At 30.8% G+C, this 13533-nt stretch overlaps 2 protein-coding genes and 1 non-coding gene across 4 annotated transcripts; 1 reads left to right on the forward strand and 2 right to left on the reverse strand.

Moving 5' to 3' along the window:
• Window positions 1-1429: 1429 nt before the first annotated feature.
• Window positions 1430-1503, forward strand: TRNAI-AAU. Its single transcript has one exon. It is a non-coding gene; the product is annotated as a tRNA-Ile (tRNA).
• Window positions 1504-2323: 820 nt separating this feature from the next.
• LOC101220737 (probable auxin efflux carrier component 1c) lies at window positions 2324-5326 on the reverse strand. Its single transcript, NM_001305738.1, is given in 10 exon segments — window positions 2324-2658; window positions 2851-2927; window positions 2998-3155; window positions 3249-3334; window positions 3570-3822; window positions 3969-4345; window positions 4348-4351; window positions 4354-4363; window positions 4366-4881; window positions 5032-5326. Coding segments are annotated over 10 exon segments (1821 nt in total). The 5' UTR covers window positions 5305-5326; the 3' UTR covers window positions 2324-2591.
• A 3377-nt stretch (window positions 5327-8703) lies between these two features.
• LOC101220972 (protein C2-DOMAIN ABA-RELATED 4) lies at window positions 8704-11469 on the reverse strand. 2 transcript variants are annotated; one of them, XM_031880437.1, is made up of 4 exons: window positions 11231-11422; window positions 10421-10516; window positions 9953-10012; window positions 8704-9263 (listed from the first exon to the last, which is right to left on the reverse strand). In XM_031880437.1, the coding sequence occupies exons 1-4, from the start codon at window positions 11390-11392 to the stop codon at window positions 8976-8978; spliced, it is 606 nt and encodes a 201-aa protein (XP_031736297.1). In that variant the 5' UTR covers window positions 11393-11422; the 3' UTR covers window positions 8704-8975. The 2 variants fall into 2 exon arrangements, with proteins under 2 accessions (XP_031736297.1, XP_031736298.1); XM_031880438.1 differs by lacking the exon at window positions 9953-10012 and having other exon boundaries at window positions 11231-11469.
• Window positions 11470-13533: the final 2064 nt, after the last annotated feature.

Here is a 13533-nt window from a genome sequence, read left to right on the forward strand (position 1 = left end):
ATTTGGGTTGAATCTAGTTTTCAAATTTTAAATTAAGGTCATCAATTTTAAAGATTCGTATAATTCTCCTGTCGGGAGAACTTTAGATGAGACTCATACTATGTTTTAAAGAGTGTTTTTTAGAATGTGACAACTCATTCGTTAGAAAGATAGGATGTTGTGAATGTGAGTGTGGATCACTGAATTTTCAGTTTTCCTAAATGGTTATGATTTAAAGTTGAAGTTAATATGGAAGATGGTTGTCCGTCGGTTTTTATTTAAAGTGTTTTTCGTATACATATATACAATAAAAATAAAAAGAATAAGTGTGTGTTTAGTTTTGAGACGAGAAATAAGGTGGAATGTCAATTCAATTTAGCAACAATTTGGTGTGAGTTTGTCCTCTAAACTCAACTCAAAAATACATTATTACTTTCTCCATCAAAATTATACCTTCTTGGAAATTTCTCCTTAACATGACATGGCAACTTTTTTATATATATATTATATTATGTGCACATGTATATTTAAATTTTCAACTTTTAAATATTTTTCTATCATACTATCGTTTATCAATGAATTTGTAGAACTTTAATATGCTAGAGATGTAATCATCACCATATGCAAATTGAATGCATTATTTAGACACTTTTAGAAGCCCTATAATTTTTAAAAGTGATTAAAATAAATAAGATATAATTTCTTTCTCTCCAAAGTTTGAATTAGATATTAATTACATAAACGTAAACGTTAATTTGTTGTTAACATCTAGATAATATAATTCATAATTATTTTGGTATAATATTTTTTTAATAAAATTCAATTTGATTGTTATTTTAACTCGCAATCTAACCCCATAAAGTAAGTAGAAGGAGAATTCTATTGAAACAAAAAATAAAAAAATCCATGTGAATTACAATAAAAATTAGTTAGATTAGACACTCAAAGATGTGCTCTAGCCACGTGAAAAAACATCATTTTTCGTTTATAGCAATCCATGCATGTTACTTTGTAATTTTCGTCTCTCTTTTGATCATCTTGCTACTCTTCACTCCCGTATAGATCTCATATTTGTAGCACACTTTGAGTGTATAAACTGAATTTTTATTGAACTGTATAAATAAATTATTTTTAAGAATTTATAAAAAAGATGGTTGGATTGATTTGAGAAAATGAAATTATTAAAATTAGAACAGAAAAAAAAAAGAGAGAAAGTGTGGTCAAATAAATAATCAAACTTATATTAAATCCTTAATTAATTCATTAATGAGTATCCAAAATCGATTAAGAAACATTAAAAAAAACTTAACAAAATTCATCTTAAAAACTCAACCCACTTAGTATATTCGGTGCACAACCGCGAACACGAGTTTGATTCCAACAACAAAAAAGTGGAGCAAAACGACATGTCGTCACTGTTTTAAAAAAAATTAAATTAAGTATTCAAACTGGCCTATTAGCTCAGTTGGTTAGAGCGTCGTGCTAATAACGCGAAGGTCGCAGGTTCGAAACCTGCATGGGCCATTAATTTTGAACTCATTATTCATTTTGATTTAACGAGTCAAAAGGCATTCCATGTAAGTAATGATAGAAAAAGCTTAAGATTGAAGAAGAAGATCCCTCCAACTTTCTTTTGGAAATTTGAGAATATTATTTTTCCCCTAAATATTCCAAAAAGGTTCATATTGTAATTAAAATCTAATGATCCCTCCAACTTTCTTTCTTCATATATATAATTTTTATTATTTAAAGCATATACTCATTTTTTTCTTTAATTAAAATGTAATTATTGCCTTTATTTTTAATTTTTATATTACTTTAAAAGTACTTTTTAATATCTTTCAAATTAAATCCAAAGTTTATCTTTCTTATTTAGATTAGTTTTTTTAAAATATTCGATTATTTCTATATTTGAAATCAAAACACAAACCAAATACAATTTAAAAACAACAAGAAAAGATCAAATCTCAAATAATTAAGAAGTTTGCAAATAATTTTAAAACGGAAAAAAAAACATGTGAGTAATGCTTTTAAAATAAAAATATAAAACTAATTCTTGAAATGAGACTTAATATAAGCTATATAGTTTTATTAAACACATAATCATATATGAATATAAATGTCTAAATGGTTTAGAAAATTGAAATTCAAGTTTAACTTACCAATAGTTTGAATTAATTTTCTAAAAGATTATAAACATTGATTTAAGCACTCCAAAAGTCCATCCAAATTGTTATAAATTTCATATTAAGTTTTATTTTTTAAATTTACACCAATTTAATTAGTAATTTTGTGTAAAACTACGTCAAGAAGTAGACGACGATAATCACATACGAGAAAGAAAGAAACGAAAGGAAAGATACATTTATGCAAAACAATTTGGGTACATGATTTTACAAATTTCATGTGGAAAAAAAAGAAAAGGAAAAAGAAAACCTCAAACCTTTCTGTTCTTAATCTCTTCCCATTTTCTTTCCCTTTGGGTTAATAAGAAATAATAATGTTGTTATCAGTTCTTGTTCAATGCTCTCTGGTTCTTCCCCTTTTTTTCTCCATATGCTTTTTGTAAATGAATTCTTCGATCTTTGATAATGCCTAAGCAAATAAACTTTTCATAATCCCAACAAAATGTAGTAAACCAATGTTATTGGGAGTGCAATCAGCATCCCGAATATCACTCTGCAAACAAAAATTACCATAACAACAGTTAATAGTTTGTGTTAAAACAAAACTCTAAAATGTCCCTACTAACAAAACTGTTAGTGAGAATAATTTATCATTTGTTGTAAAAGGTTATAAGTTTGAAATATCTCAACCTAAACATGTGATGCAATATTATTACAAACAAAACTGTTCTCGTAGTTAACTTACGCGGTGCTCAAAATATCTGGGTGCACATTGTACTCTTTTGCAAACACAAACGGTACGATCCCTTGAGGAAGAGCTGCCTGTTACAAATGGTAAGTTTATACGAAAGGGAGGCGAATGATTGGATGTTTGTAAAAAAGAGAAAGGGACCTGAACTATGGCAACGTGTAAGAGTACACCCCTGAGGCCAACAGCAATTGAAGCAGCTGCCATGACAGCAGGGCCAGTGAGGAATCTAATAGCCATGGCAAAAGTTGCTATGGAATTTCCACATGCTATAATCCTTGGTTGCAAAGCCATGAACAAACCTGTCAAACCATCATTCAAAACCAAGCTTGAATCTTCATTTAGTATGACGTAATATCATGTAAGAAAACGAAATCTTTTATTTCCGCACGTACCAAGACTAAACATGGCCATGCCGAGTCCGGCATCGGAAAGAATGGAAATGGATTGCGCCACAATAGCAGGCATTTCAACATGCCACCTGTAAAGAAATTAAACTCTATTTATCAAAAAATGCTTATGTCAGGGAAAAACAATACTTAAATGCATATTGAGCTGTATCTATCTAATATTAAAGGAAAAAATATATTGACTGTCTTATTGAACTTTAGTTGACAAGAACTTTAGTTGACAACTGAGTATAGATTACATTGGTGTAACCTATAATGCATCCGGGACCTAACAAGTTTGGATGTTTTTAGAGTGAAAAGGTATACCTAAAAGAAACAAGGGACCAAGTGAGGCCAACCAAGCTTGAGTAAGTATTGGGGTTTCTTATGAGTTTTCTCCAAACCATGATCAAAATAAGCCTTGTCATTACACTTGCTGGTGGCATTGTCTTCGTTTTTCCTCCTTTTTCTCCTTCTATTTCTTGGCAGTTGTTGCTGCTGCTGTTCATCCCTCTATTTCCAAAGCTGAACTCTTCTCGCTCTACATCTTCTCTTTGGTTCTGTCTTGCTCCGACCTCCACTGCAAGATTCGATCGGTTAAATCATCACTAGACTCAAAAGATTGACATCCTAAAGTATGTAGACGACTTTGTAAAGTTCAATTTTGTCAGATACCATGTTAAATCTCACTCAACAAATGAAGAAAAGGATGAAAAAAGAACAAACCTTTTCCTGGAGAAACATTCAATTTAACATCTTTGTGATCATGGGGAGCTGCATAATCATGGCTTCCAAACACATCAGAAACAGGAGAAGCACTTGAACTCCAAACAAACATATGAAGATCTTTATTGTTGGTATTGCTATTCTCATCCATCTTGTACTGTCCTGCCTGCCCGTTTGTGGTCGATTTCTTACTCGACACCACATTTCTTGATCCCGTCGGCGAAAACATTCCCATGTTCGGTGTAGGGTAATGCGGCGGCACTCCCGCCGGATTCCCATGGTAATAGTATCTCGCTCCACTCTTTCCACCTCCTCCACCGTGATGCTCCTCCTCATAGTTCGACTGTCGTGGCGTTGGCCCCCTTGACGCTGCTCCTGGAAGTGGTCCGCCGCCGATCATGGAGTAAAAATCAGTATGGTTAAAACTCGACCCTCTCGGCGTCGGGTTTCTTGATGACTGCAGGGAATAAATCTCGGCGTTGGTGAGATTCGAAGGCCGGGGAGTCCCCGACGACAGCCCCTGCGACCGACGTGAGAAAATATCTGACCGAGAAGCGTTTGATCGTCTAACGGTTACGTGAAGTTTGCCATCATCTTTTATCTCTGCCTCTGTTTCCAGTACTTGTCGACCATCAAGCGAAACAACATCGGATTCGACATGGATCGAGACGATCGATGCTGCTGTATCGGGAAATTGCTCCGAGATTAAGTTCCTAGCTCCTCTGAATTCGAACATGAAGAGCATTAAAGTGTACCAAATTATGCATTGAAGAACTACAATTTGAACCATTAAGCTGCCAGAAAAATCGCCATACATTCCTTTGAGCAAAGGAATTCCCATAACCAGAGTGTTAGGCAGAGTCGAAAGTGAAAACAGAGTAATTGTCCACTCCAAACAACCCCTCCGACTCACCTGTTGAAAAAAACGGTAAATTTACCGTAACCCGTCAGCTTAAATAGTTCAGTACAAAGATATTTTTAACATAAGAACATGAATTATTAAGTTTGAAGTTTCATGTTGTGGTTTTAAAACTTTTGAGTTTAGTGGTAGTTTAACATTTACCTTTGTCCAGATGCCGAGCACCACCAGAACGATGATTTTCTGGAGAGTATCGGCAGCAATGAACCGAAAGCTCATAGTGTAGGGATTGTTGGAGGCGATAAAATGGAAGGAGAGAAGGGGAACGGCGAAGAGAGCGACGAAACGATTGATACCGGAGCACTGATCAGGGGTGAAGATCTTCCACCATTTGACGGAACCGTAAGCTAGTATCATAGCAACGTAGAGCGGCACGACGGCTGTCATGACATGGTAGAAGTCTAATAATGTAATCATTTTGAAAGAAGTTTGAATTCAGAGAGAAACAGAGGAAGTGTAAAGAAGAAGAGGAAAAAGAAGTGAAGATCTGTTTTTGGTTTTATGAGGATGAAGAAGAAGGGAAGTGAAATGGGGAAAGCATATGTTTTATATTTCTTTCTTTCTTTGTTTCGGTTGAGAGAGAAGAAAAAGAAGAGTGGTTTTAAGGCAGATTTTGGAGGGGTTTTATGGAACCTTTTTTTAAAAATAAAACAGTGTTTTCTTTTTCTTTAAATGGATTTGAATATTGGAGGGTTTAAGGTTGGAGGTTAAAAATGTAAAATTATGGACTAAATTTCAATATATTATATAATAAAACTTAGAGACTAAATTTAGATAAAATTCAAAAATTAACATTGAACTAAATGGAAATTAAATTCAAAACTTAAAAGGATAAATTTGTAAAAATTTTAAACTCAAGGATCAAATAAAAATTAGATGAAAAATATATTTATTTAATATCTTGTACAAAAGTAAAGAGCTTCTTTGTAAATGAATTCTACACGAATAAGTTCATGTTTGAAATTGATTTAACGATCATTTTTCTTAAGTTCAAAATTACTCGGTAACACACTTTTAACAATGTTTAATATTTAACTTTTACACTTTTATATATCATATCATCGAAATTGGTTATGAACAATTAAAAGCAATTTTTTTAATAAGAAAGGTAAATTTAACCATTTAAAAATAACTAGGCTCCCAAACATGATTTAATTAGAATTTTCCATATAATCTATAAACTTAAGCTTTAGAAACTAATCACCAATTTAACATATATGGTATCATAGCATAAGATAATTAAGATCGTATATGTTCAAACTCTAACGACAATCGAAAGGCTGGATGGGGATTAAAACGACCCCGAGAAGGAAAGGGAGGGTTAAAATGGGGATTTGAAGAAGAGGAGAAGAGAGAGTGAGTGGTGGAAGTACTGTTGTTGGGCACGCGAGAGGAGAGGATAGGTTAAGCAAAAATGGTAATTAGTGGGAAGAGGAGAAAAGGAAACATGAGAATATATGAAGGAAACCCAAAGCAAAAGCATATATATATATATATATATATATATATGTTTAATGGACCCCAAATTTTGTTTCCCACACTCTCTCTTAAATTGTACAATCAAATAAAACCACTTTCAACCATTTCAAATGCTTTGTTCCCCATCAAATCCCCCTTTCATTTCACTTCTCATGCATGCCCAAATCATATCTTTCAATATCTCCCTTCTTTTCAAAACCCTAATTTTAATTAGTCTTTGATAGAGATATTAGTGATCTTAGAGTGCTGTTTGAAGAGTGTAGAATGTGATGTGATCACCCTAATAATTATATATATATATTGTTAGATCATATGGGGAAGAAATAAACATCATAGTTTTCTATTTGTCACATATCCAATGGTTTAGTATGATAAGAATATAGTATACATGATGGTTATATTAAGGTGCTATAGATTTGAATTTCGTTATGTATTGTCTTTTAATTTGTACATAGTTTAAATATTCTAATTCGTATTCTAATTCGTATAAAAGATTATCTTCTATGGACAACATTTCCCTCATACTACAAATAGGAATTTTGTGAATTGCTATATTAGTCTTTTAACTTTAGGTTTTATAATCTATTATATTGGTGTGTTTCTATATAATCAAATTTTATTTACTTTTTATACTTTTAATAAATCTCAAATTTAGTTTATATTATTAGAAATGGATTGTTAATTTTTTTCTTAATTTTTTTTATCTAGTTAAAGACATCTTGAACTCCTTTTTTTAATATTGTTTTAGAATTTAGAGATTTTTATAATTATTTATGATATTTTTTGTAGACTATTTTATATTTTTCACTTTCAAATTATAATTAAACAGTGTTGCACTTTTCATGCAACGTTGAGAAACTTTTTATATTTTTGTAATCAAATTTTTATTATATGCTCAAAACTAAAATGGAATAATTATAATAATGATGAAGCTTTGCATTATTTTGTCAATTTTCATATCATATGAGTGTATGCATGATGAGAAATGACATAAAGCTGGCATCATATCATATGTTATTTTTAACAAATACAATCAAATACTTCATCATTTACACATTACTATATAACTTAATATATACACACACATATATTTAATTTTTAAAGTTCATATACTTTGAAACATCTATCTATAGTCTATATGTAATTACAAAAGTTTTTGTTACATACTACCATTTTCACTTTTAAATTTTGGTAATTAAGATATTCCAACACTATATTTTCATATATTATTATTTATGATTATTTTAAAGAACACAAATTAAATTTGGATATTTAAAACTATGAAGATTATAAATAAACAAAATACAAAATAGATTGACAAAAATGATATTTTAATCAAATATTAAAGGGAAAATTTTAATATTTAGATACAATTCAATGGAGATATCAAAATCTTTTTACAATTAGAAAAGTGAAGATCACATTAAGTTGATTTTATCCATAAAGTTAGCCCTTTTAAAAAAATAAATAAATATATTAAATAAATTGTTTTACAATCTTTAAGAAGTCCATATGGATGCAAAGTTAAGCTATAAACCCTAGCCAATTGAGATCTTCTTTTTAAAGAAAAAGGTGAAAGAAAAAGTAACTCTTCAATTTGGATTAGGTCAATTAAAAAGTAAGTTGCTTTGAAAAATTAACACACTATTAATTAAGGCTTCCTTATTTTTGGGGGAAGAAAGCTTAGTCTTTTTCTTGGGTCACTAAATTAAAGCTATAGGCTCTACCATCAATTTTGAATTTATAGGAAAGTTTCCACTTTCGTGGAGATATATACTAAACGAAAATAAACAAATGTATTAATTAATTGAGGTATGGTGTGTAAGTATTTTCAAATCATAAGTAACTTTTTAATAATTAACTTCAAGAAAAGATATTAAATGAGAAAGTATATATGAGGTAAATACAACAATTTTTTTTTGTTGAAGAAATTGTAGGTAAAGAAAGTTTATATTGTCATGAGTTGCAAATTTTATGTAGAAAAATCATATACAAAGGTATAAATTATTATCATTATTATTATTACGAAGTTGAATAATAATAACTAAGTTATATAAATTTTATGGAGTAACATATGATAGGGAAGAAATCAAGAAATCAATTTAAACTATGTAGATTGTATGCATCCAATTAAAACTCTAAATTACTATTTCTATCAATTAAAATATAATATGAATCAATTTAGATGTATAATTGTAATATAAAGGATCAAATTTTCAATCTATAATTATAGATTAAGTTAAGTCGATGTTAATTACTATTGACCCCAAACAAAGTATGATATAGAACTTGAAGGTCCAATAAGAAATTAGATGTGCATGAAAATCATAGCATACATTAGGGAATGAAAATCAAAAACCAAAATTTATTTAAGAAATCCATAAAAAGCCTGAGCCAAAGCGCAAGACTTCGATTCTTACACAACATGCATATGCATATGCTACACTCAAGCATTAAGTGGACTGACTAAGATACATAAGATCTTAAGAAGGAACATCAGAAACACTATACAAAATATAGGTTTTGAAAAAGGAAAAATATAGAAAGCGTGGAATGAGCAGGTGACCTCTAGCTAGCATGGGAGCAGATTAATTAAACCAAATCTTCTTTCATCCTTTGAAGTTTGGAAGATTAATCCACTGCAATTGAATCTCGACTTCCCCGCATTCGACGTTTCTCAATCTAAGGTAGATATCTTGGACTACTTTACCATCTTTCCAGACGACGCAGCTCTCTTCAGCTAGACAGTTTTGCCTTGCTGGTAGCATTCGTGTTATTGTCGTTCCACTGGAAAGATTCTTCAAGTTCATCTTCAGAGCTTCCATAAATGCTTTGATATCGAACTCGGCGTATCCCATTTTATCATCCTTGCTAAATGTGTCGTGATCGTAAACCGTCTGTAACCAGATCAAAGATGAATAGAAAAGGAAATCGACGTGAGGAAAAACGGTACCCGATAAAGAAAGCCATGGATGTTAATTTTTCGTTATAGCACCAAGACAAGTGACTCGTTAAAATAGCTTTGATCATTTTTTTTAGTACAGCAGAGGAAAAACAGGAAATATTTAAGGGGAAGACAAATCAGAAGGAAGAGAAAAAGGATCCACTCATGAAGGGTGATCTTTTCAGTCTTAATTTTTTGGAGAATCCAAAACTATGAGCATGGGAAACTAAATTATGAGTGATGGAGTAATCATGCGATTGGCCAAAAGGATTGGAGAACTTGTTTCCACCACCCCCCAAAAACAAACTCTTTTTTCTCTCAAGAATCCTTGATTAACAGTTCCTCATTCAAAAACATGAAGAGTACCAGAGAAAAAAATTAAGCTTTCTTCCAGACTACGATTTTGTGCCCCAGATCTACTAGGAGGACAATATGTTTTGTTAACAAATTTCTCTTCAGACGTCTTTAAAACAGCACATAAAAAATAGAACATATGAAGCAAATTATCGATGAAGAGCCAAATCTCCTTACACAGTCTCATTTTCAAAGTCCAAACGAGTATTTAACACTGTGAGAGATAGTGTCAGGTGATTCTCTTGTAAACATAAAAGGAATCACGACAGAATATGATGGAAAAGCTACCGAAGTATGGCGTCCATGGAAGATGCCATCGGAGACTAAAAATGATCGCTTAGAACTTCCCTGGAAAAAAATGCACTAGTTCACAGGGCAAAACGGCTTTATCTGGCTTAGAAATAGTAATTGCTACAAATTGGTCAACAATAAGATCACATCAGCTTTGTAACTTTATGAGTATATCTATGTGAAATTGTTTAAAAACCGTTCCTGATTGATGGCAGAGCAACATACCAAATACATGTCATTTTAACGGAGAAAATAAGCAGCCATTCATGGATCATCATTTCAAAAGAGAATTCAACAAGTATAAAAAAACTAAAAGTCTCTCATAATTAGCGTGTATTTGAAGGCAACAACGCAAAGAAAAAACTCGTAAAGTGTGGCAATGCTGGCCAGACAATGAAACAAACTTTTTCTATCGTGTTTATATGATAAAACAGATAGAACAGACAATAAATAAAGAGAAATTACCAGTTTAATGGGAAGGTTCGGGTCACTAACAGAGAGAGTTAGATCTTCATTCCATACAGGATTGACATCCTTCTTTATCACCCGTGTCTTCAATTTCTAAAACCAAAGTTCAAAAAAAAAAAAAAAAAAAACAGTAAGCAGCCGCAATACATGAAAATTAATTCTCTCACTCTCTCACTCTCTTTTTCCTTGTAATAAAAAAACAAAGACGAACGAATAATGACAGCAATCAGGATTTCACATCTAATATTAAGATATCCAACTTTCAAATTTTTGTAACGCCATAGTTCAATGAACCATTAACATCTTCAAAGTAATTGATTAACCTACCTAAAAAACCACAGTTCATTACAGAAATTTCTCGTGACGTTCATTTCATAGCAACGAAACTTATGAATTAAGAATTTAACTCATCTCATTCCTCAAATAAAAACTCGCATTAAAAGCCAGCTCAGTTCCACCACACACGCAAGGAATTTCTGCACCTCCCAAATCTCCATACACGTAAAACGATCCAGAAGTTACAAGACCTATAGGCGACTTCTCGGAGCCTTAGCTAAAGGCTCGCATGTTTCAAAAACTCCGTCCATGAAAACCATCAAACATAAAGAATTGAGCCTCAAACTCAACCAATCACTAACCATTACTCAAACAAATCGATCAAGTACTACAAAGTTCAACAAACGATGAAAATCAGAAGTAAATCAACAGGCTCAAACAATCAAAACAACAAAACCTCCAATTCGAAGCAAAAAAAAAAAGAAAAAAAAGTAGGTGATCATGAAAGAAAAAAGAGAGAGAAAAACGTACTTGCTTTCCCATCTTGACGACAACATAAGGATCGCTACTGCGAACATCACGAACAGCGAGATTGACACCACGAACGATGCGAATACGGAGAAGGCCGAGCAGATTCTCCATTAGCAACAGCCGGCCAACGCTCCTTGGCGAGGTAGGTGCGTCCGGTATCATCTTCTGCTCCCTCCCTATTTATACACACACCAAATAACTAAAAGAAAAAAGAATTCAATTTCAAAATTAGAAATAATTAAATAAATATTTAAAAATGATGAGCAAATTCCGTGGGACCCAGAAGCTTTACCGATCCTTTCTGGAATTGGTTTTATTAGCAAAAAGAATTAATTGTTAATATTTATAAATTTTATCCTTAGTCGTTGCATGTGAATGATGGGTGACCAACACATCCGGTTGTAGGTTGCGGAAATAATGGGAAGGTGTGGATTAGGTTTCGCTTTGTGAAACGAGGTCCTCCTTCTATTATTATTATTTTTTTTCTTTCAATATAGAAAGTAAGCATTTAAGAGTTTCGTCAAATTCAAGTAGTTTAGAGTTGTAGTTCTACTAGAATTAGTTATTGTATATAAGTCTACTTGCAGCCCATGGAGAGCTAATGATGATATTTGGGACAATGCTTAACTTCGACTACCTACCTATTGGCGTCTCTTTGTAATATCTCAAGAGATTTATAGTTATGGCGATTTATGAACATTGTCTATACTATTTGACTTCATTTTTTAGTTTGTATACTAGTATTGTATATAATGTGTATTGTATTTAGTCGAGACGTAATCAATTCGCTAGTGTATTCAATTTTTATAATTCATTTTAATATTTTTATGAACCTAAGAGTCCGTCCTCCACATGAACAAAAACACAACTATCATCTCCAAAGTTTCAAATTTATTTTTAGATTTAGTATATTCAATTTAATGTTAAGTTGAGAAAAATGTTCAAAGCATAATATTATTTGAACCAATAGAAATTTAGATGACTTTAAAAATGCCAAAATAATTTTTTTAAAATAAAAAAAAAAACTAATTTCTCCTCTAAATTTCTATTAAAAGGATAGAAATTCAAGTTTAATTGTTTTTTTTTTCTCTTCCACATCTTACAAATTAATTATTAACCAATTTTAACATTTTTAAATAAAATTGAATATTTAAATATAAAATCATTACTACTATTAGAAAAATGACTAACACGTTAGAAACAAGAGTATATCATCACTTTTAAATATCAATATATCAATACATGGTATGATAGAGTTACATGATGTTAAATCCTTTTATATTTAATATATATATATAAAATCACCAAAGCATTCCTTTCTTAAAATGTGTACTTCCTTTGGCCCATTAGGTCTTTGTTTACTTGACTTTTTTTATGAATATTTTAGAGGAATATGATTCGTTTGATTGTTGGAAGACCTAAATGGACACACCCATTTGAAAAGATTAAATTACTTTTCATGGACACCCAATATCTTCCAAATAAATTGCTAATCTTTCAGGTGTAATTTCAAACTTATCTAAATGGTTTCAATTTCTTTTATTTGTCCAATGATAAGTATGTTCATGGCTCTGTAACCAACATATAGTATATATACACTAAAGTATTTCTCTAAAGTAAAATAAAATTAGATATGATAAAATATGTGGGACCCATTTATATTTGATGATTGTGGCAAAGAATTAATTGATTTATTTTATTGATGTAACGTGATCTTTTATTTCAACTACTAAACTAACATATGCACATATCATTTTATAGTTTTAATTTAAAAGTTTAAGAAAATGGTTTTTATTTATTTATTTATTATATTGAAGGTTTATGTTTAGACCTACACATTTTGTAGGAAAAGTATACTTAAAGTAAAATTCATACTACATTTATTAAATTTTGTGAGATGAAAAGTAAAAAGTTAAAGATAAAAACAATTCATAAATGGATTTAATCGTTGTTTAATTTTTTTTAAGAAGACAAGCAAACTATGTTAATAATTATTTTAAATGATAAAACTTTTAATTTTTTTTATAAATATAGTAAATATTATGATACATTTGCAATTGACCATGATATGTTATTATATATGTCTATCATAATATGGATAGACACATGCACTAGTGCTTCTTCATCTACTACAGTTCATCATAAATATACAGTGATATTTGAACATATTTTGTAAATATTTTAATTGATTTTGATATATTTGTATATATATAAAGTTTCTCTAAATCTATCACTTTTTTTTATTAAAAAAATAATTACTATCTCGGTCCTATATATATTTCATTTGGTTTGTTTGAGTATCT

This window comes from Cucumis sativus, chromosome 1 (assembly GCF_000004075.3).
Source record: "Cucumis sativus cultivar 9930 chromosome 1, Cucumber_9930_V3, whole genome shotgun sequence".
NCBI lineage: Eukaryota > Viridiplantae > Streptophyta > Magnoliopsida > Cucurbitales > Cucurbitaceae > Cucumis > Cucumis sativus.